This window comes from Sardina pilchardus, chromosome 9 (genome assembly GCF_963854185.1).
Source record: "Sardina pilchardus chromosome 9, fSarPil1.1, whole genome shotgun sequence".
Lineage (NCBI taxonomy): Eukaryota > Metazoa > Chordata > Actinopteri > Clupeiformes > Clupeidae > Sardina > Sardina pilchardus.
This window is the reverse complement of record NC_085002.1, coordinates 25018538-25044849: the sequence shown is the minus strand read 5'-3', so window position 1 is coordinate 25044849 and position 26312 is coordinate 25018538. Positions and strand designations below refer to the sequence as shown.

At 42.0% G+C, this 26312-nt stretch overlaps 1 protein-coding gene across 1 annotated transcript; it reads left to right on the top strand.

The window, feature by feature from the left end:
- The first annotated feature begins 1620 nt into the window (after positions 1-1620).
- ngfb (nerve growth factor b (beta polypeptide)) lies at positions 1621-22165 on the top strand. The gene is made up of 4 exons (XM_062545214.1): positions 1621-1769; positions 18455-18567; positions 19997-20114; positions 21490-22165. Exon 4 carries the CDS (start codon positions 21501-21503, stop codon positions 22137-22139), a length of 639 nt encoding a protein of 212 aa, XP_062401198.1. The 5' UTR covers positions 1621-1769; positions 18455-18567; positions 19997-20114; positions 21490-21500; the 3' UTR covers positions 22140-22165.
- The last annotated feature ends 4147 nt before the right edge of the window (positions 22166-26312 follow it).

Sequence of the window (26312 nt, the reverse complement as noted above, 5' to 3'; positions counted from 1 at the left end):
TGGTCCACGTGGATTTAAAGGATAGCAAATGCCATGCCAAGTGTTGGTCTTGCTTTCTGAGTGTATGATAGATATGATGTATTAACTGAAAGTGTGTGATCTTAAAGAGATGCCAGGGCAAGTTCATTTTGAACTTTCAGTACTGGGGCTACAATGACACACACAGCACACTTCAATATATCACAGAATCTAAAACAGACACCGAATAAACATGCACTGCATGGAAACAAGAAGCAGCAATCCGCTTATGCTCCTGTAGATTTATCTTTGTAGTTATTTTGTCTCTTTCCCCCTCCTACTGGTTATCTCTTGTGTGTTGTTGCGCTGCTGCCAATTTAAGCACTGTCAGTCAGGCATAATCTGTCCATAGCCCTAAACTATGAATTAATGTGCTGTTGCCCAGGACACATGATCTGCACAAACCAGATTTCAAAGACAGATAGAAATTGCAGGGTGTGATTCCACATATTTGACTGTACTTAAGGGATTTGAACTGGATTATCTGAAGGTGGCACAACTTAACAGATGTTTTCCCAATAGTTTTCCTAAGAATGTTTTGCTGCCTCCTCAGTTTTCTGCATTCTTTTAAAATCAAAACATTTTTTTCATTTTTGTACTCTACATTGTCTGAAAATGTTTTCAGTTGAGCTTTACCATCATTGTGTATTTGCGTAATCAGAGACCCATCTAATAAAATATAATAGTGGCAATATTTCAGGCTAATTTACTGTACGCTACTCCGGAACAACTAGTCAAGTCAAGTCAAGTCAAGTTTATTTATATAGCGCATTTCATACACAGAGGTCATTCAATGTGCTTTACATAAACAAAAACCAAACAGTAATAGCAGATAAAAGCATAGATGAGCAAAGAACCGCATCAAGGATAATAAACGATTTCCCTTTAAATTTGAAGCTCTTTTTATCAGTCCTATACATAAATGCTTTGCTGCAGCATTTCACAGTGGACGCAAGTGGGTGGTTTACCTCATAGGGTTGGTATGGACCCTCTGCTCCAGTGCAGAGGGATTTGTGACTGCGAGAAGTCATGCAAGGAATGCCAATAATTGCTGTTGTCTCAACGTCTCTGCCATTCTGGCTCCGGACACTATTTTAAGAGGCTAACATCTGCACTCTTTATGACTCTGGCTTTGGTCGGTACACTTCCACAACATAACAACCGCTGACCACAGCCCCTGGCCATCCTAGAAGTCCCATGGGTGATTTTATGGAGAGTTTTTTCAAAGAGATTACATTATGTGTCACATACATTTACCTACAGAATATAGATGCTATATGTACCTTTACAGCTCTGTGTTATATATTCAGTTCATAACTTCATTAGTTTGTGGCAGCATTTATAATGTGTAGATGTATAGATGTTGTGCTAAATATTTCACTGGTTACAATGATGTGGACTGGATTTTGCACTGATTCTTTGAAGTACAAGCAAACCACAAACAGGGATGCACAGTGTGGTCTGTGCATTGCAGAGGGTTGATTTGGCAGGCACTAGGACCTGCGGCTCCTCCTGTGCTTGGGAGGTGGTGGCTCAGAGGAGAGGGACTCCTCTGCCTAAACTTTCAGAACAATCAATTTCTCAACAAGTGCAGGAGTCAGACTGAAGTGGATGTTGGGGGGGAACTCTGCCTGCTCTCTACCTGGACCTTTTCTGGACTTTGTTGTGTGAACCTTGAGGATTTATTGGAGTATAATTCACCCTGGGATCCAAAGTTGGTAACTGGAGGCAAAAAGAGCATCAGAACTGAGGTGAGAGAGTTTATTTCTTTTCACTTCGAAGTGATTGAGTGCTTTGCCTGGTTTTGTTAGCCTCAGGATAGTTATCTGTGACTCTTTCAAAGAAAAGGAAGCCCATTGATTCTTTCAAGTGTCAGCCAGTTAACACAGAGCTCAGCTCCCATAGCTCTCACTAACTTACAGGTTCTCAATACCAATTTCAAGTTTTTGCCTGAAATTGCAAAGCGCCTGCTTCAGTGGCCACTGTTCCTACCGAGTTTGGCCTATAATCAAATGCTTGACCTGGAAAGCTGAGACACTGCAGTCTCTTACAGTACATGGGAACAATCAGAATAACTGTGTCATGTAATGACACAGAGTTACAGGGGCTAAAATATAGTTGTTTTCTTTCTGCCGGAAAATTACAAGCATCTCTGAACTGACCACATTGCAGCCCTCTAGGTCACTTGATATGACTTAGAAATGACTTGTGCAGACAACTTCACCAAGTCTTGTGAAGCTGTGTGCAAAAGTAGATCAATGCAGAATGAAAATATGAGATGAGTACTATTATCTGCCAAGGTATTCTCATGTGTTTTGTAAATTGCCCAATGGAAACTCCCCATAGGACTTTTGCTTATCCAAAATGCATACTGACAATCAAAAGCTTGCATACAGTATGAACCCCTTTCTGTAGAAGCATCTCAAAAGTTTCTTATAGACTATTTGGATTGTATGTCAGATGCTCTGATATAGAATGACTTCACAAAATATAGAATAATTACACAAACGTCTCAATTTTTGCATTTACTTTGTTGGTTCAATGGATGTGTATAAGCTAGTATACATCTGCACAACTGACATTGGATAGAACAACATATTCCATTTCTATGGATACCTGTGGATATTTTAAGACCCAATATGTTGCATCTACTCATCGCTAATTGGTAGGGAAGCATCAAAGGCAGAGGAGGGCATTTTTTTATTCAATTTAATTGAGACATAATAAGATTCATTTCACAATGTAAAGTACTATACAGATTGTACATGAAAAATGTTGTCATGGATTCCCAAGAGTCCAAGCTTTCAAATGGTGTATAACATTACTATGCTACTTCGCAATATATGCATACGATTGATTTAAAATGTTGGGGCAAGGAGGAGGTAGATGGGTAACTGTCCCGATGGCAGGAATTCTCATCCAAGGAAAGATCTCCATTCTGGATATTTACCTCAGGTCGGGGAATCACAATAGGTATTTTTTCGAAATGAAAACATTCAAAAGTTAGCTCTATGCACCAGCTTGAATCTCGGCCTCTCAGTTCATCATCATCAGTTCATTTATGAGGGGGGCAGAATTTCCTCTTGTTATGAGAGTACTGTAGTAGCGAGGGGGGTAGTGAGTGAGTGGAAGCTACAATGTTCTGGGTGGTTTTGTATGAGGTCAGAGACCTACTCATTGCAGTTCTCTTCTAAGGCTCATTAGAGACAGTGGACTACTGGATTAGATGCTCCATAAAATGGTTAATGAAATCCTTACAAAGTTAGTTTTGTGTACCGTTCCTGGTTATGTCTTCTTAATCCACTTATGAGACTCATCTTTGCTCTTAAGCATGGGAATGGCTGAAGTAATTCTCTGCCATGGGCCACATAATGAGGGTCGCAAAAGAGGTCGGTGGGACCACAAACCTCTGGTGATAACCCAGGCATCTCATTTGCTCCTCCAGGGACAGACATACCCCCCCCCCAACATACCCCCCCCCCAAACACACACACACACACACATACACTCGCACAACTATACTCCTTCCCCTATGCTCCCATCCACCCCCACACCACCTACACACACTCACTAACCCCTCAACGGTGCAGCTCAGCCTCATCAAATTTCACTAGTCCTCAGTCGTAGCCCCTCATTCTAACTCCACTATGCTCGCGCCTCATGTTACTACCTCGGTGTGTGTGTGTGTGTGTGTGTGTGTGTGTGTGTGTGTGTGTGTGTGTGTGTCTGTCTGTAACTGTGTGAGCAGTCAAACGTACAGCGCTTATCATAGCTAAACTTTGTTGTCAGGTTGACACATTAGCACCTTCTATCCCCAGGGGAAGCCTGATTAGAGTGGAATCAGAAAGTAAGCAAACCCGCGTCATTTGATCAATTCATCACGCCATCCCTCAGAGAATGACTCCTCTTCTAGCCAACGTTTCAATCAACATTCAAAGGTGTGAATATCTCTAAGATGAGATCAGTGCAAACAATTCCACAGAACTTCATTAAAAAGAGATCCAGTATGGAAGGAATGGTACTTTTCCAACCGTGTCTTACTAAGCTAGACATACAGCAGACACATCTGTGATACACAGACATAAACACATGGACATCTTTACATCAACATTTAAAGAAACACTTGATCATCGGGATAGTGACGCATACTGCATACTGACGCATATCAAACAGCGTTCTACCTGCCGTTGCCATACCACTCTGCCGTTGATTCATTTCAGCCCTCCAAAGGCAGTGTGCACTGTGCACACGTGTTCACTTTGTCACTTTAAACTCTCTGTCTTCACTCTGAGGACCAGTTTAACATGCCCAAGGGAGATTCAGGCACTTGTCTCCTTCATGTTTTGCATGCACACAACACCAGCAGGGCCAATTGTAGGAGTCAATAGAGCCTTGAGGTGTCAGTCATCCATTATTGCCTGTGCTGTGTGTTTTGGTTAGTTCACACTACCCTTTCTCTCTCTCTAAAGCAGAAAACAGAGAGGGCTCTCTCTCTCTCTCTCTCTCTCTCTCTCTCTCTCTCTCTCTTTCTCGCTCGCTCGTTCTCTGAGATGCCCTCACCTGAAACATCTGTTTCAGTGGGGAGAACCATGAACAAGTCCCCAGAGAGTGCTAATCGGGTTCCCCCACGCCTGGGCCCTCTTATAGGGTGGCTCAGAGCCCCCAAGGCCTTCCTCCTCACTGATCCCCAGGATTAGCGCCACAGAAGGAGGACCTTAAGGTCCACCAAAAGAAAACTGTGGCCTGACAGCAGCCCTACAAAAATAAATACCAGACGCAGAGCCACACAGTGTTTATTGTCTCCACATCCAGACTAAATAGAAATGAGCAGCTGAATTTGGGGTTCGCTAATGGTTTCAAGAAATACTGGAATGGGAGTCTTTGAAGATAAGTAAAACAAAAAAAGGACACCTTTGCGGTTGTTCAAATTTGGCCAAATTTGTCTCATGTGTTCCATTTGAAGATATCTGTGTCATCCTACTCCAAACGCTGTCCAGAGAAAAAAAATAAAAGAGAAAAAAGGGTTGCCTAGTTAATGTCATTGTCTTGATGATATCACAACATATTGACTCCATTTCAGCCAACTAAAATGCCTCCATATTCATAGCAGCAGACTTGATGTGTAAAAAATGTTTTCTACATCAGACACAATTTCATGCGATGTACTGTAACTTACATTATGTGCCATGACTAAAAAATAGCCATAAAATTGCCTAAAGAGGGCATATGGCAACTGGAATGCAGACCAGCATTCCTCACATTTTTCTGATTCACCCTCTTGATGTATTCTAGTATTTTCAGTCAAGCGGGAAAATCTGGGCTTTTTCTAAGACACTCTATACGCCATTTGATGGTTGTAATGTTCTAAGCAATAAAGCATAAAAATGATCATAACTATTTCCTAAATGATCTGAGGGATGACCACAAGTGATGGTAATTACTGAATGGCATTACAGTGTTTTCTTTACTCTTATGGATGTAGATTTTCTCTCGGCCCTGGGGATACTGTATCTGCCTCATCTGACGGCCCTCTAATGTTACATTTAGCCGGAAGGTGAATGCTTTCATTTTTCAAAGCTTTCATTTCATTCTAACAACATTGTGAAAGGTAAAAGGTCGAGGTCAACAACCAATCAAATATGCTCCCCTCACCTCTTGATGAAGCAATGCACTGATTGACTTCAATTGTTTGTGGCTTGAATATGTTGAAGCTATTTGTCAGATTCAAGGAGGGATCCTTCAAGGCTGCTATTTGAAGGATGTTACATCCGTCGAAGTACTGGTCCAATGTCTGGCATCCATAAAATTTGACCAAATCTGTCCAAGACTTAAGTCCTTTGTTTTGCTCAATGTTCAAGGATGCATGCGGCATGTGTTTTCTCAGTGTGCTCAGAACACACACAATCTTGTGGGCTCAGGTCATTTTGACAACTTTGAAGTCTAACACCGTGATTGTGTAAAGAAAGCATTAGGAAAGGTATTTAAACCTTTTCCAATTTGAGAGATGTCATGCTAATTAGTGCACTTTTCTCCTCTTTTCTCCTGCTTATAGTAATAGTTGCCTCTTTGTGGTTTATTTTAGAAAATAAATCAAACATGTATGATTTAATTTATTGACATGGGAAAATGACAGTGGTGCGTTCATTGTTTTGGACAGGTGGCATGTTTTTCAATGGTGCACCCCAGCTTAATGTGCAGTTCTCCTCAACTTTGAGAAATAGCCACTGACTATAACCAACGTCTCTCCACTCAGCAGCCATAGTGCAATGCACTACGCACGTATCGGGCATCTGTTTTTTTTTTTTTTTTTCAAGTATATTTTTGGGGCTTTTTTTGCCTTTAATGACAGTGACAGTGAGGGGAGACAGGAAGTGAATGGGAGAGAGAGAGCCGGGGTGGGATCTGGAAAGGACCACGGGGCGGGAATTGAACCCGGGTCACCGGCGTACGGTGCAGGTGCACCAGCCAGTTGCGCCACAGCTGGGGCAATCGGTATCTGTTTTGAGCAGAACTGAGCGTGTGCAGGCTTCATGACACCAACCTGTCTCCAGCCATACTGTAGATATTAGAGAGCTAAACCGCATTGTCCATCGACTACAGGACGTGAGTGCGCCCGCCATATTGCTATGGGCAACACAACAGCAAATAGAGACACCTGTTTGATTTCCACCTGTTGCTCCATTGTCCTCCATTCCACTCCAAATGGCGGTGCTATTTATCTACACTCTGGAGCCCAATACTGTATCTAGCTTTCTAATATCTCTAGATCACGAGACATGATTGGCATGATGTATTCACATATCGACTTTTGTCCATGGAAGGGGTGGGATGTGTAAACCACTGGCATTTTGATGTTACAAACTAACCCCCTGCATATGGAGTGTGTGTCTCTGCTATAACTTTAAGCTTTACCTTACCTGTTGTAATGTGAGATATACAGTAATATTGCTTTACTGACCACATAGGAGAAGCTCGGGGAGGAGAGCTCTGTTGCTCTCAAGAGCCACATTTTCCTTGGAACTTCACAAAGCAAGTTGCTTTGATGGATGATGTGATGTTCCTGGACCAATGGGACATGTATCTGTTCCTTATTAATGACACAGATACAGTTAACCTTTTGGTAGGCTACTCTGTTGTTTTGCAGTCCTTTTATGCTAAAAGTTACCACAAAACTTTTAAACAGTGTGACATAGTAGTGAGTAAGGACTACTAGCATTTTCCAGGATTGGATTAGAGAACAACATACAAGTTCCAAGTATTGATTTGTGCTGTTCTCGTACTCATCTGTTACACGGCACTGAATAATATAATTGATAATGCTATTGTAATACACGACAAAATAAAGTCCACGTTGATGACAGTTTGGCCTTTCCTGCATCCATTCTCATCCCAGTTCATGCTGGCTGTTTAAAGAGTGTCGTTGCATATCATCAACAGAGAGAGCCAATATTGGACCCATATGCTAAGACCCATCAGCAGTGTGACGTTTAAAATATCGGATCATAGCAGGGTTAGGTTTTTGGAGAGAAGTGAGGCAAGTTTGGTAAGTTAAGGGAATGGGATCGACTGAGATCGTTTAATCACAGCAGTTGCCAAATTCCATCCTTGTAATCTTGGCCTCAGTCGTGTGCCTGTTCAGGTCATACCTCATGCAGACCTCAGTCATGTGTTGTTGCCTCAGAAGAGTGATTTCTGTTTTGTGTTTTTAGTCACAGATACTGGGAAATTTGGTGTGTAATGCTTTGTTGATACACCTCCAGCCAATGAGACAAGCCTGTTCCAACTCTGAGGCGGACATAACAAAATGAAGAATTAATTAAGACTCTCCTGGGTAATGTCTATGTAAAAGCATCTGGGCCTATCCGTTTTCACATTCTGTTACTGCTATATTGTGACAGACAGAGAATGTCTCTGATTTAAAACAGACTTAAATTCAGTAAACATATAACCTTGTTGGGACGATTTGTAAAAATATGATTTAAAAAGATTGCTATGATTTACAATTCATGTCAACTACTGAGATTGACTAATTGAGAATAGCTCACAGACAACAACATTATCAACTATTGACTATTTGATGACAAATATGAACACATTTTGAACCTGATGCCAGTAACACATCTCAAAAAGTTTGGGACAAGGGGGCAACAAAAGGCTGGAGAAGTTGTATAATGATGAAGACAACAAAAGGAGGAATATTTCACAACTAATTAGGTTAACTTGAACCATGAGTGACGGAAAAAGAGATACCCAAAGAAACTGCATCTGTCTGAAATAAAGATGTGGGGGTATTCATCACTCTGAATAAACCTGTGTGGGCAAATGGTAGTCTGGTTTTCACCATACTAAACTCAATCTTTTGAGATTGAACATTAGTCTGGCGAGGTTACGCTTTGTTTCTACTGCACTTGCCGTGGCTTAAGTTTCGCTTTTCGGCGTGTCACCGGCCAATAGCGTGCCAGGACTAGAGTATGGCCGTTTCTGATTGGAGCCAAAGATTCTGGCAGTAAACAGCGAAAATAGATCTGCTGGTATCCAGCCTGAGCTGCCGGTCGAAATTCAAATTCCCCGGAAGTTCAGGCAGGGTTCACCCAGCCTAGGCTAATGGTTAAACAATATAATAATATAATAAGTTTCTTAACATTAAATTTGAGGATTTCATAATCTACAGTACATCATTGAAATAGTCAGATACTCCAGAGCAATCTTTAAAAAAAAAACAGACAGAGCTGAAATATTTTTTTTTGGATGGCCATGGTCTTTTGGGCCTCAGATGGTAATGCATTAAAATTAGACCTCTTTTGGTTAAGAAAATCATTGTATGGGTTCAGGGAAACGTCTGATAACCATATTGTCTATGAGGGTTAGCACAGTTTAATGCTCCATTCTCAAATGCTAGTGTAGACTCAAAGCAAAAGACATGACAAAGAAGCCTGAGCTCATTTAAAATGGACTGAGGTCAAGTGACGTAAGGTCCTGTCCACTGTCCTGACCACATTTCTTTCTCAAAACTTCAGCTCAGTTCCTCAACATTTAAAGAATGTTGTTAGATAAAGGATTGAAGCAACACAGTGGTAAAAATGCCCCTGTGTCAACTTTTTCTAGACATATTTATTATTATTATTATTCAACGGTTGAAATGGTGTCTTTCAACTGTTTGGGGGTTGACATGATTTGTTCGCATTTTACAAAGTGTCCCAAAGCGTTTTTGGAATTTAGGTTGCACACAGTCATAGTAAAACAGCCAGTACCGGTATAGTTCAATATTGGGACACAGATCAAGTTGCAACCTGCACAGTTGTAGAAGAGTTTTGCATGCTTCTGTTTGTAATCATTAATCATACTGTAATGACATCACTCTGTTCAAGGAAGTTCAGTGAAAACATTTAGGCCTACAGCACCAACTGCTGTGAATAGTGTTTATGGTTGTATCTTCATGTTTACTACTGCCACTTACAAACATCTGGAGTTTACACTGCTATCTCACATTTCACATTATTAAACAGCGATAAAACTTCTGTAAACCAGTGTGATTATCCGACACAATAAACAGGCTAAGTTGGTTTCACTACACTGAGGTCTATGAGTGGGCAGTCCACCGAGCTCCACTTGTGTTGTGACCCCTCTGCCTTGTAAACAAGAGCTAAAGTAAACATCACACTTCACTCTAGTCAACACTAAAAAAAAAAAGAAGCTGATGGATGCAATAGACTTAGCAGGTTCTACTTGAGTGCCGGGCTGTCTTGACCGATGGAACAGATGTTGTATCAAGGCAGGGTGCAGTTTGTGTTTCTTGTTAAAGTGTCGTCTTTTACTGGGCTCGGGAAGCACCCAGCCTTAGATATTCACAGGCATTTAAGTGCTCTGTGTTGTGCTTGGGTAAACACGTCTCCCCAGCTAAAGAAAGGGGCCTCTCTCATGCAGAGTGTGAGAACATGTAGCACGAGAAAGACATTAGCGCCAGTGAATTAGCGCAACACACAGAACACACTCGCCATATATATCTCCTCCCTCTAAAGAACCCGTTTATTTTACTTGCGGAAGAGCAATCATCTCAGATGTTCCACATGAACAGATTTATGCAAGCCATCTAAACTTTGGATCTAATTTCAATATTTAGAGGAACGGAAGACAGTTGTATACAGTGCCGCAAGACATAATGTAAATCTGGACATCTGCTTAGGACGACGTGGCGGAAAAGACACACGACTGACTCCCTCCGCAGGGCCTATGAGAACAACCCTTTTGCCCTAATTGTTTGTTAATAGCTGCAGGAGAAAGTATGTTTGATTGCACCTACAAGCTATGTGGGATGTATATTTTTCCTTACCTACCTCTGTAACTCGAGTATAGGGGTCATTAGCTCAGTTTCATAAAGAAATCAGACATCAGGCCACTGGTAGTGTTCAGTACCAAATGAGAAAGGCGCTTTACTATGTAATTTGGTCATCTGCTGCACAGGCCCACTTTCATATGATCCATCAACTCTGTATGGTAACACAGTGTGTAAAAGATCAGAGGATCCCCGAAGTGCAGCCTCTGGGTCAACTGAAGAGTGACGACAGCCTTTTTGTGGATACACTGATTGTTCCTTATTATGGTTGTTGTCCATTCTGCTTGGAATATTTAATGAAACCATTCAATTAAATACACTGGAGTATTATGTTATAAATAGCACCTTTAGTTTGGTGTTCCATAGTGTCACATCAAGGCTTGTGAGTCTGAGGTGAACTCATGAGTCATGTGTAGATGTTGCTGCTTTGAACTTCCACAATGGCCTGGTGAGCACGCAGGCCTTCTCAATGGTAAGAGAGGGTCTGGAAAAGGTTCATAGACTTACGGCGTAACTAGCAGTGAAATTAAGTTAAATTTGTGCATTAAGCTCTTACCAACGTGTAGCAAACGTCGTAAATGTTTTAGCATTTTGGCTAAAGGTTTTAGATGCAGTTGTTTACTTAATTCCAAAGAAATAGTCGTCCGTGCTGGATTAGCTATTGTACTTGCCCGTGTTTTATGGACATTGCAAATGTGCCTCAGTTCTCTTGGCCAGCCGGACCTGCTGAGCAAATCCCAAATTTGCCAAATGTTATCATGGGTATTCCCAGGCTAATTCCACGAGGCGTCCAGCAGTGAAAACTGAAGCTGTTTAGCACTAGTTTAAAAGCAGTTTACACTGTCCTCTGTTGAACTTGAGCTCGTTGACTTCCTGTCATCGTAAAATAATGATTTGGGGGTTAATAGCTGAAGTGTTTATTCCAATGAAATGAGGCATTCGGTCTAGCTAGTTTTGGAGAACATTCCCCTCATTTTATAGATCTCCAAAGCTTCTCAATTGGCCTTGTAAAAACAGGCAGCCACACCTGGGAGAGGTGGCGGCATACAGTATAAATACATGTTTGTGTTTGAGAGTTGTATATTAAACTCTTGTAGGAAAAAATGTAGGATATTTTCAGTGCTTCGAAACCTGCTGTGGCCTCAGTGTCACACGGCGCCCCCAGCAATTTAGTCACTTGTCTCATTGCGTTTCGCTAAGGCGTCAACCCCGTTAAGGAGACTGGCTCCCAATCTCCGGAATCAGCAGATGCTCTGGAATTGTTCCCACTTCCACAACACAGTCACACAGTCCTGGAACATATATGGGTGTGAGAGCTTTTTGATTTACCTCTCAACGCTAATGGGCAGGATTTGGCCAAGAACTCTACAGTAAAATGCCTGCACAGTCACAGGACAGGAAGCAATGACAATTGGCCTATCATTGTCATTTATGAGAGAACAAAAGCACACATTGGAAAGAAAATCCGAGATAATTATCAGCTATTGACCACCACGTGAGAAGAAACAGGCATACTGCTGGGTGCAGCTATTATCCTGTTTCCAAAGCTATTCTGAAATAATGGCTGTAGGGTAAGAAAACGTACTATATACAGTACAGTATATGGTGATCTCTTGCAAGTTGGGGCAGGATCATGGGCAAACCTTACGAAGTAAGAATGTCGGTGTATAGAATGCAAATCATGTCATGTCCACTCTTCATGAGAACATCAACTGTAAACACTGAGATCAAAGATTCAAGATTCATTCCTCAGTGACAGTTGGGAATTTAATTTCCAACTCGCACTGAAACATAATCGATTTGAAATGAAGTACATAGACATTTAGGCTTGTGTGGGAATCAAATCAGTGTCCACGTGTAAAGTGACAGAGTTGCTTTAGAACTGGCTAATAGATTGACAAGGAAAAAAAGAAAGGGTGTGTAAGAAGTATTTGACTCTGTATGCCTTTTGTGCTTTTTACGACTTTAATGTCTTTGTTTTTGGCTGTCAGTACTCGGAATGACTTCTAATGTGTTCTGTTTCCAAATGCCACTGAGATTCATTCCAGACCAACATGTCATGAAGTGTTGACAAAATCATTTGTTCCCATGTGGACCATATAACCAGCACATCTGCTTGTTAGCGTTGAGTATATTTTCTCAAGCTTGCTGACATCCTTGTCCATTTGTTTTTTATCAGCCATCAAAGACAGAACTGTGTTCTGAGCCATTGTATTATAATTTAGGTCATGTTTTATGGTCTTGTGTCAAACCATGAACTCTACAGCCTCGTAAGAAAGACACATCCATTGACCCACCAAAGTGTAAATTCTGCACATCTTATAACACTTTACCAACCCCCATACTTGAAAAATGACAGGGATGTCCGGGCTGCATGCTTATATCTGTCTACACTACAGGTGGCAGTAGACGGTCCTGATGACAGATCCTAATGTTACCAACTGCTGAAAAAAATCCTGTTTATCCATATGGTCTATTTCCTTATGGATGGGCTATGACAGTAATTGAAGAGATCCTTAAAATATGTGAAACAGTTGCTGATAAGACAAATGTGATCAATCTTTCACACTACCTCATAAAGTCTCTGCTCTTGCTGAGGTCTCCCCCAGTGTGTGTGTGTGTGTGTGTGGGGGGGGGGGGGGGGGGGCGGGGGTGCTTTATCACATAGGCTGTATTTACCTGTTCATATCCATCTGCCAAACATGGTCTAACAGGCGTGCCTGGGGCATGGCAAGCCTAAGCATCTCTCATAGTTTTGACAAAAAGTAATGATGAAGGTTAAATCCTTGCATAATGCCTGATGATATTTTTATGGAGCATGTGTTTCGTTTTCACATGTGTTTTTAATTCTAGTTCTGTTGCCTCTGAAGTAGAGTTCTGAGGTAATTTAATTTAATTGAACCCATGAAGTTATTTGATATGGCAGATCAGGCTTATAAGGAAGCTGTTACTGTCAAAACGCTAACCAGGTAAAAATTCTGGTGAGAAATCTTTATAATATTAATTGTCATGATACAAGATACCATAGAAATGGCCTATTTAACTTTTATTGCTCCAGTGATACGACTGATGAGAATCCTACAAGCACTGGGATTTAAATCTCTAGTCGTACTGCATATGCTTTAATTACTTTGTAATTCTACAGCAATTAGTTCCAAATTTTGCTGACTTCCTAGCTTACATGTCTGCAGCATTTTTAATATACTAATGATACTTTTAAGAAGTATGTTTCACAGTTCACAGCATAAAGCATGGGTGTGCAACACCGCTGGCTTAACTATTTTCACCGCTGTGACCGAAAAAGTAGGGACACTGTGTAAAATGTACTTAAAACATGTTTGCAAGTTGATTTGCAAGTCATGTTAAACCTGTATTTGACTCAGATTCGCTCATAGACAACTAAGCAATTGTTGACACTGAACAAATGTATGAAGCTACTATTTGCCTCCCTGGTACAATGAACCTTATACAGTAGCTGATATGACAGACATTCATTTTTTCATCAGCAGTAAGAGAAGAATTCAGAAAGGTTTCCACACTAATGTCTGTTGTGATGAATTTCCTGGTTAGTTATGTTTTACAAAGTCAAAATGTGCCTGTGAACGCTGAATAATGCGTGGAAGCAAATAAGTGAGTGGTTAAAATAATGTTTGGCAAACCGGAGGCCGGGTTCAATTCCCGTGAGAAGCGTTTTGGCCAGAGCGGTTGAGAAAAGTAGCTACTGGTATATGTATCCCTAAATATGAGTATGCAGGTAGGCTACTGTATACCCATATCTTTGCAGAGAAGGTGCGAAATTTAATGAAAAAAACAATTATTTTTTCTTTTTTTCTTTTATGTGCTTCTTGGCCCCTAATCATGATGACCCACAGAAAGAAAAGAACGAAAGAAAGAAAGAAATAACAATGAAGAAAGTTATTTTCAAACCAGGGCATAAATAGTTCACATTTAGCCTATAACCAGGGTACGAATAACATCTCCAAATTACACAGTTGTGCAAATAGCATGCTTTATTAGTACCAGGGTGAAAATAGTCTTTGTCCATCAGTACCTACATGTACAGCAGGGTGTAAATAGCACACACTGCTATGTACACCAGGGTACGAACACTGGTGGAAATAGCAGATGATGTTCATTTTTACCTTGATTCCTGCAATACGGGTCTTACAAAAGTTGAAGACATGTTTACTTCTGTGTTGCTTCATATCTTCTTTTAACAACAGTCTGTATATGGGAACTGAGGAGACTAGTTGAATGGAGTTTTGAGAATGAAACAATTCAATCCCATCCTTGGGATTTTCAGCTGTGTAACAGTCTGGGACTTCGGTAATCATGTTCTTAAACATGTTTTTCGTTCCATGGCATACCCAATATAACAGGTCTGACAGTTCTCCCCTAAAACTAGACATTGCCTGGGTGAGAGCATATATTGTTTTTAAATATCATTCGGCATGGGCCAGTACATAATATTTGTGCTGGCCCCATATTTCCTGGCCCAGATAAATCTGTTAAATTTTTACATTGTAATGGATTCCCTCTTTATCTTACTAGCCTTGGATGCCAAACCTCTACCAGTTACTGTCAGAGACCAGCCAAGCTGACACTGACCATCCTACTTGCCGTGCCCTTTTGCTTGCCCCAAGCCTGTGAGCCATTGCTTATGTTGAACCCATAATACGTTTTGAAATGATATTCTCTGTCATGTCAGTGCTTTTTTTTGGTTAGTATCCATGAAATGAGAGGAGGACACTTCACCACACATTTCAAAAGGAAAACTCTCCAGTATAAAGACTGTCTAATATTAATACCCCACCACTCTGGGCCCATGATCCCTCTGTTAGGGTATATTTCACAATAATAACCAGCTGGCAGTAAGCCTACATTATCTTTTACTTACAACTCTTTTAATCTGACCAAAAGGCATGACGCTGTGGTGTTATGGGTTTACCATAATAAAATAATCTAATCTAATAATGCTGTTGTTTATTATGACATTCGAATATGATTTAGAGAAAGTCTTTGTCAGTTCTACTGGCAAGCGTTTGTAAATCAGCAGAACAGTCCTTCCATGCACTGGGATTTCCTGTGTGCTTGTGCAATAAGAAGCATCACATTTGTAATACAGTACGGAAATGATTGATGTTCCTGGATATGTTTGTTATTTTTTCTTTATTATTTTTCTCAATCATGCGCACAGAATGAATGTCTCTCACTTCCAAATTAATTTATTATATGTGTAATGAAGTATAACAGTACTATTGCGCAAGTCAAATAGCATTTCTGTCAGAGCATTTTATAGGCCTACAGTACATGTACATATGTGTTTGAACGCAGGCTATCAGGATAGACAGGATCTGAAACCACAGCATGAGGGCCTTGTTATCCCTCTCCAGCTGTTACTAAATAAATAAATCTCCTGCTCTGCTAGTGTCTTCTTAAACGACCACATACCATGATGTGGAACTTTAAATATGCCCTAGTGGATACTCTGAAGGGAAAACACTTTTACTCACTTGTCAGCTTTCCTCAGATAATATTTTTTTTCTCATGATGTAGCCATGTCTCTATTAGTGATGAAGATATTCTTCCTTCAGCATGCTTCCTATGTTATCACTCCTCCTTTAAGAAAAAGCGAATGAGATTAACAGCAACTATGGTCTTGCGTGCGTGACCGTATTTCATATAGGCTAACTTCTGATTGCTTCTCATGCTGCGCCATATAAAATGAACAAGTCAAACAAATAGTTGAATTAGTATCAGCAATCACTATCTGTATTAAGTGTGTGTGTGTGTGTGTGTGTGTGTGTGTGTGTGTGTGTGTGTGTGTGTGTGTGTGGGTGTGTGGGGGTGGGTGGGGGTGGGTGGGTTGGTGCATGCGTGCGTGCGTTGCATGCGTGCGTGTGTGTGCGTGCGTGCGTCCGTGCGTGCGTGCGTGCATGCGTGTGTGCGTGTGTGAGTGTTGCATCTCCTTCTGAAACCATTATAGCTTGAGGTCAAGATGTAAAGGCTGTAAATGTAATGTTGCCTTTAGCCCCCATAATATATTATGTAAATGTTTGGCTCCAAATATATGTCCTTGAAAATGTCTTATTAGAGTAGGCTAAATTATTTCCAGAATCAAACATCAATCAAAAAGGATATGCTGAAGCAAAACATGTATCAACCAAATTTGTGTGCGAGGCAGAGGTGGTTTATCTAATGTTCATGACTCACGCAGAAGCTTCCGGAAATCAATAATATTATGAGTTATGAGAATATGTTTTGCTAGTTAGTTGGGCAAACAAATTAAACTGCGTGTGCAGTTGCAGTGTGCTCAGTGCTAAAGTATTCCCAAGTCTCACAGAAACAGCAGTCACCCTACGTGAGAACTCTGAATTTATTAGATCGACCGGATGTCCTGTGGCTTTTTGTGGCAGCAGCCGTGCTAATGACATGTTTTTCTAGGCCTGCATACTCGCCTCGCCACTAAGTACACTAGCTTTTCCTGGAATGGTGTCAGGTAATGCTAACTCTGTACAGACTGTCAGTCCCAGAGTACTAATGCCGTGTTTAAATCGGTGAGCGGTAGGCAGGCATCATAAACACTCTCAGCTATTTCCTCTGAAAAAAAAGCAGTATATATGCATTACCACAGGCGTGCTTAAACTCAAAACACTTTATTGTGTGTTGTTTTGACATTACACACGTGCAACTACTTTAAATCATTATCCCCCCATCAAACTCTCTCTCACACACACAGACACACACAGACACACACAGACACACATACACACACACACACACGCACACACGCACACACACCACACACACACATGCTTAGTTAGTTACTTCTTATAAAAAAAATGTAGAATACATAGGCTACCCAATAATTACAAAACTAAAAAAAAAAAAAGGCATAACAACAGCTAGTCCTACAATTCAGCTGTAAATGAGGTTCCAAACATGGTCCCCTGCTCTAACTTTCTCACTGTTCTCTGGCTGAAAAGTTTCCAGTCTGGGGCCAACACAAAGCCATGCTTCATGTGTGCTGCAGGCAGGCGGGCAGCCTCGCCTGAGTGGCCTGAGACCTCTGCCAGGCTCCGTCCCTATTCAAAAGGCCCGCACTGGCCCCTGACAGAAGGCCACTGTTGGCCACGGCCACTTTCTAAATGAGCATATCCCATTACCCAGAGAGTCCTGGGCCATTGTGCATGCACTGTCATATGAAAGACAGCAGCAAGAGAGTACCCCCCCCCCCCCCCCCCCCTCACACACACACACACACACACACACACACACACAGAATCATTCTCTGAAGCATCTTGCATCAATTGCATTAACGGCGGCAGTTACGACGGGTGTGCGGGCTGTGTTGGGGTAGTTTGTTGGAGCTCTCCCTACGCCCGTCTCCACACAGACGCCATGTTGGACACACACACACACACACACACACACACACACACACACACAAAGATCATACAAGACGCCAGAGAACTGTACATCTTGCAACAGAATTTGTTACATTGGTTCAATTAGGGGTAATGACTTGATGTCTGATTCATGGCTGACAAATCGTGTTTTACTTGATGCTCAAAACACGTTCATTGATTGTTTGGAACACAACATGGTTACGGCACCCTGACACAAACACGGTTTTTGTAGGACCTCTGTGTTATTTGCTTGACCTATGTAATTATTTGAGACAAGAGAATAGGAAATTATGTCAAATTGCCTCAAGCTCCAAGAGAATGGTCATTTAATGTCTTGATATAGTAGATCTATTGATGTTGCTTCCTCGAAATATCATTTGACAGGTTCTTTAAAGAACCTACAGGAACTTAGTTTTACAGAAAATTGTGTAGCTCTGAAAAAAAATACTCTTTCATGTTATGGAAATGGTTTTAGCTCTGTGTATGGTGACTTTTTAAAATAGGGAGGTGTCTATTGCTTAAAATCATAAGTACTATTATGGTTACCTCGTGTTGTGATGAGTGACACTGGGCAAAAGTATCTACCAGCTTATTGAGTGTCTCAATAGAAAATCATTCTACAGGCACGGCCTGGATCCACAAACCTTTTTACGAGCATTGTTATATTGTTTCTTTGTGATGTCTGCTTTGACAGGGTTGGCACTCAAAGAAAGGCGGTGCTCATGACCTGAAAGACCTGGAGCTTTGGCAGTCCATCAGAGGAAGGCGGAGACACTTCTTCAGATCCTCATTGGCTCCTCTGCTTCGGTAAGGTTTGGGACAGACAGAGACACCATTCATACAAAACGTGCGGTGAGCGCTGCAAACGAGATTTTCTCATGTAGAGACCGATCCAGATGAGCCTGTTCAGAACCACTGAAGACGTAATTATGAGGTATTCTCCTCCATGCGTCCTGCCTCGGGTCAAGTTTGTCAGTCAAACTTAAGAAAGGTATTTGGTGAATGAAACCCATACTTTGATGAGGAAAGACATGACCAAAACTCAGCCTGCTTGGGCAGGTGACTGAGTAAGTTGTGGTGTGATGTTTGTGACAAGTGGAGGCCCGAAATCCATAAAACCTACAGTAGAAGTGCATTGCTTTTGGGCCAAAACAGTGTCAAAACACAGACATCATGTTTCAAACTGATTTCAGATTTCATGATTTGAAATGTAATATAGACTTCTCTGCCATGGAGGCAACTTTGTCTTATATAATGAAAGGTAATTCAGACATGAGTCATGCAACATTTCCCTAAATCAGTGGTTCAGTGCGTCACCATTAACCGACTCCTTCCACTCACCTGCCTTCTTCAGGGAGTATCTGTCAGCAGGTAACAACACTGTAACGAAAGGTTGTTTTGCCTGAAGCCGCAGACAGTGCCTTGCTACTGCTGCAGGCTCCTGGTCTGCTAAAACGGAGATTGCTAACACAAGGCATAAACAACTTCCATGGAAAGTATTTCTCCAAGGCATTCCGAGACAATCAGACGGTCATATAGACGGAGGTCTCGAGGGCAGTTGTGGTTGGCCAGCATATGGGGTTAGTTATTTGCGGTTAGAGGGCAGTTACATTTTTCAAGGGTTAAGTGTCATTTGGGTCGCAGGCGCCAGCATGAATGCATATTATGCCCATGTCGTAACAACCATCGGGGTTCCTTTGTAGCCATTGACCCAGCAACATCAAATGTGAAATGACATGTCTTTGTCCACGCAACATTCAAAGAAACCATAATATACATAAATGCTGCATGCTGTGCTGATGTCTACTTCACGTCTTTCAGAGGTTTGTAGTTGTTGTAATTGCACTCTCCACTGTTGTCGGTTGATGATTTTATAGCTGCGTGAATGGCTTTATAGACCATTCTGTCTGAGTATCTGGCTTTTTTTTCCGGTCTGTGTGTGTGTGTGTGTGTGTGTGTGTGTGTGTGTGTGAGAGAGATAGAGAGAGAGACAGAGAGAGAGAGAGAGAGTCTGTGTGCAGAATAATCATCTGGCAAACTCCAATGGCAACTCTCAGTGACAAAACAATTCCCCAGAAGAGGAATGGACAACGTTATTTTCGTATCTGTCTTTCTCTGGACACCTCTGTCTCTTTTCTGTCTTTCTCTGAACTCTCTCTCTGTCTCTCTGTGTTTACAGCTCAGTGAAGGCTGTTTTACAGACTGGTTAACAGGCTCTTTGTCTGTCGTTTCACAGGGGTGAGCAGGGGGCCAAAGACGGGCCTCATGGCAGGTGTCTGGACTCGAGCGTTCTCGCAACACTCACTCTAGACGCCCCAGACGAGGCCCACTCTTCACAAGGAGACATTCAACAGGTAGCCGCCTGGACGCCACCTGGCACGGATTTATAGCATGTGTTTATTACGAGTCAATTAGCGCGCGCTATTTGGTTAATAAACAAACCTTTGGCTAACGAACAGAGAAAGTAGTGTCAGTCGACACGAGTGTATTGTAAGGCACGGCTCAGGCTTTTCATCCTCTCGTCACTTTGGCATGGCGCTCCTGAATTACTATGCGACTGCAATTTAAGGTGGTTACAGGCTCGTAATCTATCTGAGAGATAGCTTGCGTCTGTGTCTGTGTCTGTGACTGATGAGTGGCTGTCTTAATAATGATACCAGTTGACATTGGAATAGACGTTTTATTCAAACTGTAGTACACATGATTGCATGATCACCTTAAGGGAAAGATTCTTCCTATTAGACAACTGAGACACTGCTTTCAAGCCTAAAGGGTTGTGCAGTTGCTAACCAATACCTAAATGATATAGGTAGGCTAGCAGCATTCCAAATATATGAGAGAAGATTGTAAGCAATGTTTCCTGCCTTATGCCAGTTGTTCAATTACTATGAACTATAGATGTGATACAATAACAAGTACATCTCTTTCAGAACAGGGAGAAGTGAGTGACAGTTTATGTGAATGAGATATTCTTTCAAAAAAATGTGGGCCAGTTGCACTAGTGCTTGACCATATCCTTCCTCACACATTTTAAACATTGATGTGTTGGATTCTTGCTTTAAACAAGGACAATTTGAAGCATTGAATTCTGTTGAGTATTGGTTATATGACAACATGTACTGAGATTGAAATTCAATGCTCTGTTTATTCTGATTTCATGAAATTGTTTGTTTGCCATAACCGTGCCGAGTGTGGCATTTATTAACATATCCATTACAGCTGAATCATCCTCTGAACAAATTAGTGTTGAGCCTTGGGAATACAGAGAGGAACTCATGTGTTTTTAGAGTAAAATCCATGACCTCTGTTTCTTTGGCTTGGATTCAGGCTTCAGTATCCCAGCCTAACACCTTGTCCTAACTGGATCCAAGCGAGCGACTGTCAATATTGTCTGTCTACACTGAATCCGTTAAATATGCCATTGTGTTGCGTCACAGGAGTCCATATTTCTCATTCAAAATAGCAGAGCAATACGAGCGACCAAAAGAAAATAGAAACGGGGCGTCCGACAAAAGTTTTCTCAAAACGTCGCGCTGCTTGCGTCGCTTGCAGTCAGGACACTCCAATTGAAAACAATGGAATTAAACGGATTTTAGCGCTAACGTTCGCTCGCATCGCGTTCGGTTAGGACACGGTGTTACCCAGATGTTTCAGTACTCTGATCCTGTGTTTCTCCTTTTAGTTTGCTCCAACCCTACCCTTGGTGACATTATTGTTTGTCTTCATCAGGACGAGAGTCCATGAGGTCGTCCATGCTGGTCCTCCTCCTCCTCCTCCTCTTCCTCGTCAGCGTCCAGGCCGTGTTGACCCCAGGGGTCCATCCCATCCCCCAGAGCCCCCTGCAGCACCCGGCCCCTGGCAGCACCCCTGCCACCACCGTGCCCACGGTGGACCCCAAGCTCTTCAGCAAGCACCGCCACCGCTCGCCCCGCGTGCTCTTCAGCGACCAGCCGCCCGACGCCGAGCCCGCCGCGCTCCGAGGCGGGGGCCGAGGAGGAGGGGGCCGGACCAGGCGGCGCGCGGCCGCCGAACTGCCCCAGCACCGCGGCGTCTACTCGGTGTGCGAGAGCGTCAGCGTGTGGGTGGGCGACAAGACCAAGGCCACGGACATCAAGGGCAACGAGGTGACCGTGCTGCCCAACGTCAAGATCAACAATGCCAACAAGAAGCAGTACTTCTTCGAGACCACCTGCAACAGCGCCCGCGCCGCCGGGTCGGGCTGCCTGGGCATCGACGGGCGCCACTGGAACTCCTACTGCACCAACTCGCACACGTTCGTGCGGGCGCTGACCACGTTCGAGAACCTGGTGGCCTGGCGGCACATCCGCATCAACGTGGCGTGCGTGTGTGTGCTCAGCCGCAAGTCATGGCGACAATAACACACACATGCACACATACACACACACACACATAGAGAGAGAGAACTGGTGACACACCCCTCACTCTGAAACTGTGGACCCCTCACAGCGAACTGCGTTTATGTTGAAATCCCACCTCTCACATCAGCTGCAGTGTATCCTACATGATTGGACACTGTTCAATTATGTGACTGGTAGGTGTATAAACTGTTGTATTTTGTGTTGTTGTTGTTGTTGTTGTTGTTGCTGATGATTATATGTGTTGTTATTTATTAAACACTGAACTGTATGATAATCTGGCATAGTATCACGCCATCTCCTCCTTTCTGCACCACTGTGTTCTATCCACCTTATTCCTTTACCTGGAAATCTGTACTGTTTTCAATTTCCGTTCATTGTGTTTACATGCGTTCTTCTCAGTACACTAACTAGAATATGCTTCAACTTAGATTTCTTTCAAAATGTTGACAATTCTGCCCTCAGCATGGATATAGTACATCATATATAACCGATATAAAATAGAAAAGTTGACTTTTATATGCGTTATGATATGTTAAGCACTGTCAACCGTCTAGTTAAAATAGATACAACGCTGCTTCGCCGGTAATAGATAACCGTTTCCTGAATGCTGTGGCGTCACAGCGATGCCCATTGTTGGCTATGGAATATCGTGGATATACATGAAGGTAAAAGCAGTGTAGCAACTTAAATACATTAAACTGTGTATGGAATTAATGTATGGATCAGGCAGGGTCTGTACCCAAGTTAACAAGCTCAGACAAGAAACTCATCACACTGTTGACACATGTCAGAGGAAATCAATGTCTGCAGTGCAGCTTCAAAACAAGATATTTTGCATGTGATAGCCTTCATCATGTCAGTGGGGGTACTATTTAGCAATAAGGATTAAGTTACCAGAGGAAGCTTTAAATCAACTTCTGCTGTAGAGTGAAATATTTTCCCACAAACACTTAGTAACACATGGCAGCACTTGTGGCTCGACGTTGGCCAAATGTCTAACCCTAGATTGCTCTTCACTGATGTCCTTTCTCCTTAGGAAAAGGCTAATGAGTTCCACTAAACCATAATGGGGAACATGTTCTCTTCACAGTAAGGAAAAATACAAGTGTGCTGTCAGTAAGCGCATGATTCGATACGTACAATCGTCCTTTCTTGAACCCCTTTGCATCTGCATCTCAGAGGAGGTCCACACACAGATGTACGTGCACGGCACGCGCTCGCGCGTATACACACATTCCCAACCTGACAGAGAGACACACACGACCTCGCCGAAGAATCTCAAGTATTCTTGATAATCCAACAGACCTCCTTAAGACAACTGACAAATCAGCTAGTAAACAAACAACAGCCCCGAAGGGCCCTGACTCATTACTCAATCAGCTAACAGGAGTCCTTCAGAGGCCAGATGGATGGCGCTTGACCCATGCCTGGGCACAGGTAAACAAGGCCAAAAAGGGCAGGGTTGAGGGTTAGAGGTCAGCCACGTTACACGCCACTGAGTTCACGTCTGAGGAGCTGGAATTCTCAGGTCTGATTCAGCTGGGGTCAAAGGTCAGGATGTGTCCTTTATTGGGGGGTTGGGTGGGGGGGGGGGGGGGCAGCGTTTAGTACACATTAATCACTGCACACCTCATCAGCCCATGTTTGCTTTTGGTGATTGGAGGGCTTTGAGGAGGGAGAGCCTGGCCTAGCCTGACATGCATGTTACCTAAACACACACTTGCACAGGCTCTCACACTTACTTGCATACACGCAAACACACACACACACACACACACACACACACACACACACACACACACACACACACACACACACACACACACACACACACACACACACACACACACACACACACGCACGCACACACAATCATTCATTCACTCACATAACACACAGGTCACAAGCTCAAGCCAAAGCACTTCTATCTACTTCAACCCTCTCTCTCAACATCAAAATGCCTGAGACCCCTCTCTCTGGGATTAGTGGATGCAGCCATGAGGAGGTGGCCATTGCCGTTTAAATGCCACTGACCCACCAACTGGATGATGATTCATTTCAATAGCTTCCCTGTCTAAAGTGGAATGCTTGTGACTCAGTGTTGTTCCATCTGGACAAGTGGATCCCAAACCATCCATCTCTTGCAGGTTAGAATAATTTTTTTTGTTTGTTTTGTTTTTGTGTTCTGCTTGCGTTGGGGAGCCTACCCCACTAGAATCCTTTCATGAGGCTGAATACACCACTAGAAAATCCTTGGGGGATGGTGGGGCTTTCATCTTCAAACGGACAAAGCGTCACAAGCCTCTGAGGTTCCTGATCATTCAAAAGGTTTCACCATGCCACCCAATAAATAAATAAATAAATAAAGATATATATATTTAAAGAATATTCCCACGGCATACAATATTTTGAAAGAGAAGTATTGGTATTTCTGGGTGAAAGGTCATCGCATCTGAACATATAATTGAAGCTTTTCTGTCGTGTGTGCTTAATGTTAAAGCATTGTGGTTTTATGTGGTTATTTTTGATCAAAGTTCCCTCGACTGAAAGCGGAGACACTCTGTGTACTTACGGTCTCTTTTCTCCTTTAGAGGCTTTGAGTTATAACAGAATATATAGAGAGAAACAGAGAAAGCAGATTTGGACGTAGCTATCTAAAAAGACACAGAGGCACCATGCTTTGATGTATTTCAAAACATTTGAAGAAAAAAATGAATGGAAATCATTTAGAGGGTTCTCAGAATTGTGTATTTCAACAGAGCTGAAAACTGATTCCATGAGTACATACATGCACACTCATGTGCGCACACACACAGGCACATACAGTACACACACAAACACACACGCACACACATACACATGAAAAATCATGATTTTTCCAAAATAAATGCTGTTATAGTATTTTACTGCCATCAAGAAATAAAGAAGCAAAATACAGTTTTTTTACAACTATTTACAGACAATTTCAAAACTCTCACAAAACTCACTATTGCTGACACTGTTGCTCAAAACCTAAAGCTCTTCTGTCTATCATGGGCTTATATTTTTATACGAGTTAAAGTCATCATTCAGCGAGAAATTCAAATACACAGTAAACATATAAACACTACTGACACCAGAAATAGAGATTTTTCCCAAATAATTTGCTGTTGTCAATACAGTAGCCTATTTTACGTTCAACAAGAAAAAAAGAAGCAAAATACAATGACCACCAGATGTACGTGGAGTTTTGATCTAATTTTGGCAAAGACAGAAATGACTATTTCCAAAGAAAATGTATTACTCTGTGTGTGTGTGTGTGTGTGTGTGTGTGTGTGTGTGTGTGTGTGTGTGTGTGTGTGTGTGTGTGTGTGTGTGTGTGTGTGTGCGTGTGTGTGTGTGTGTGTGAAAATGAGCAAAGGGTTTCGCAGATTTTGTGTGGGGTTGTGTTTTTTGAAAAACATGTTCAGACAATTGTATGACAAGCAAAATAGTATGTAAGCAGTTGAAAACTGTATTATATTGCTATTGCACCATCTAGTGGTCTGTAAGGGGTATCACAGGGTAGTTGAACCACCAGACCAGAAATACCAGTACCAGAAATTAATTCAGTATACTTCAGTAATTCAGCAAAGTACTGTACTTAATTGGGCCTACTCGACTACTTCATGGTACATATAATGTTAACATTACAAAATGAACTGTCTCTAGCCCAAATTTCTCCCAAGGGAGAAGAATAAATTAACTTGACTTGACTTGACTTGAACACTAAAACCATGACCATTATAATATTACTTACTCTTTTATCATATGCTGCATGTGATATGATGTATAGATATATCACAGGGAAAAATAAGGTACGTGTAGCGATGGTAATGTAATAAATATACGAAAATATAACACTTTACACATGTTGCCTTCCGATATGTGCCATTTAACACAGTCTTATAAATCTCATAGGATATACAACACCGAAACAGAGTGCATTTTCAAACATTTAACTTTATTTACATTTCACATTCAGGTTAAAACCATAGGCTTACTGACCATCTGTTAGCCTAATATTCAAGTCAACATATATTTACACCTGAGATTGTAAATAATAGTTTATATAAAATAAAGGCATTGCAATCAGTTTGTATTGATTTCGATAGTCCACTGATTGAGTATCTTACCAGATTGCTCTAGAATCAC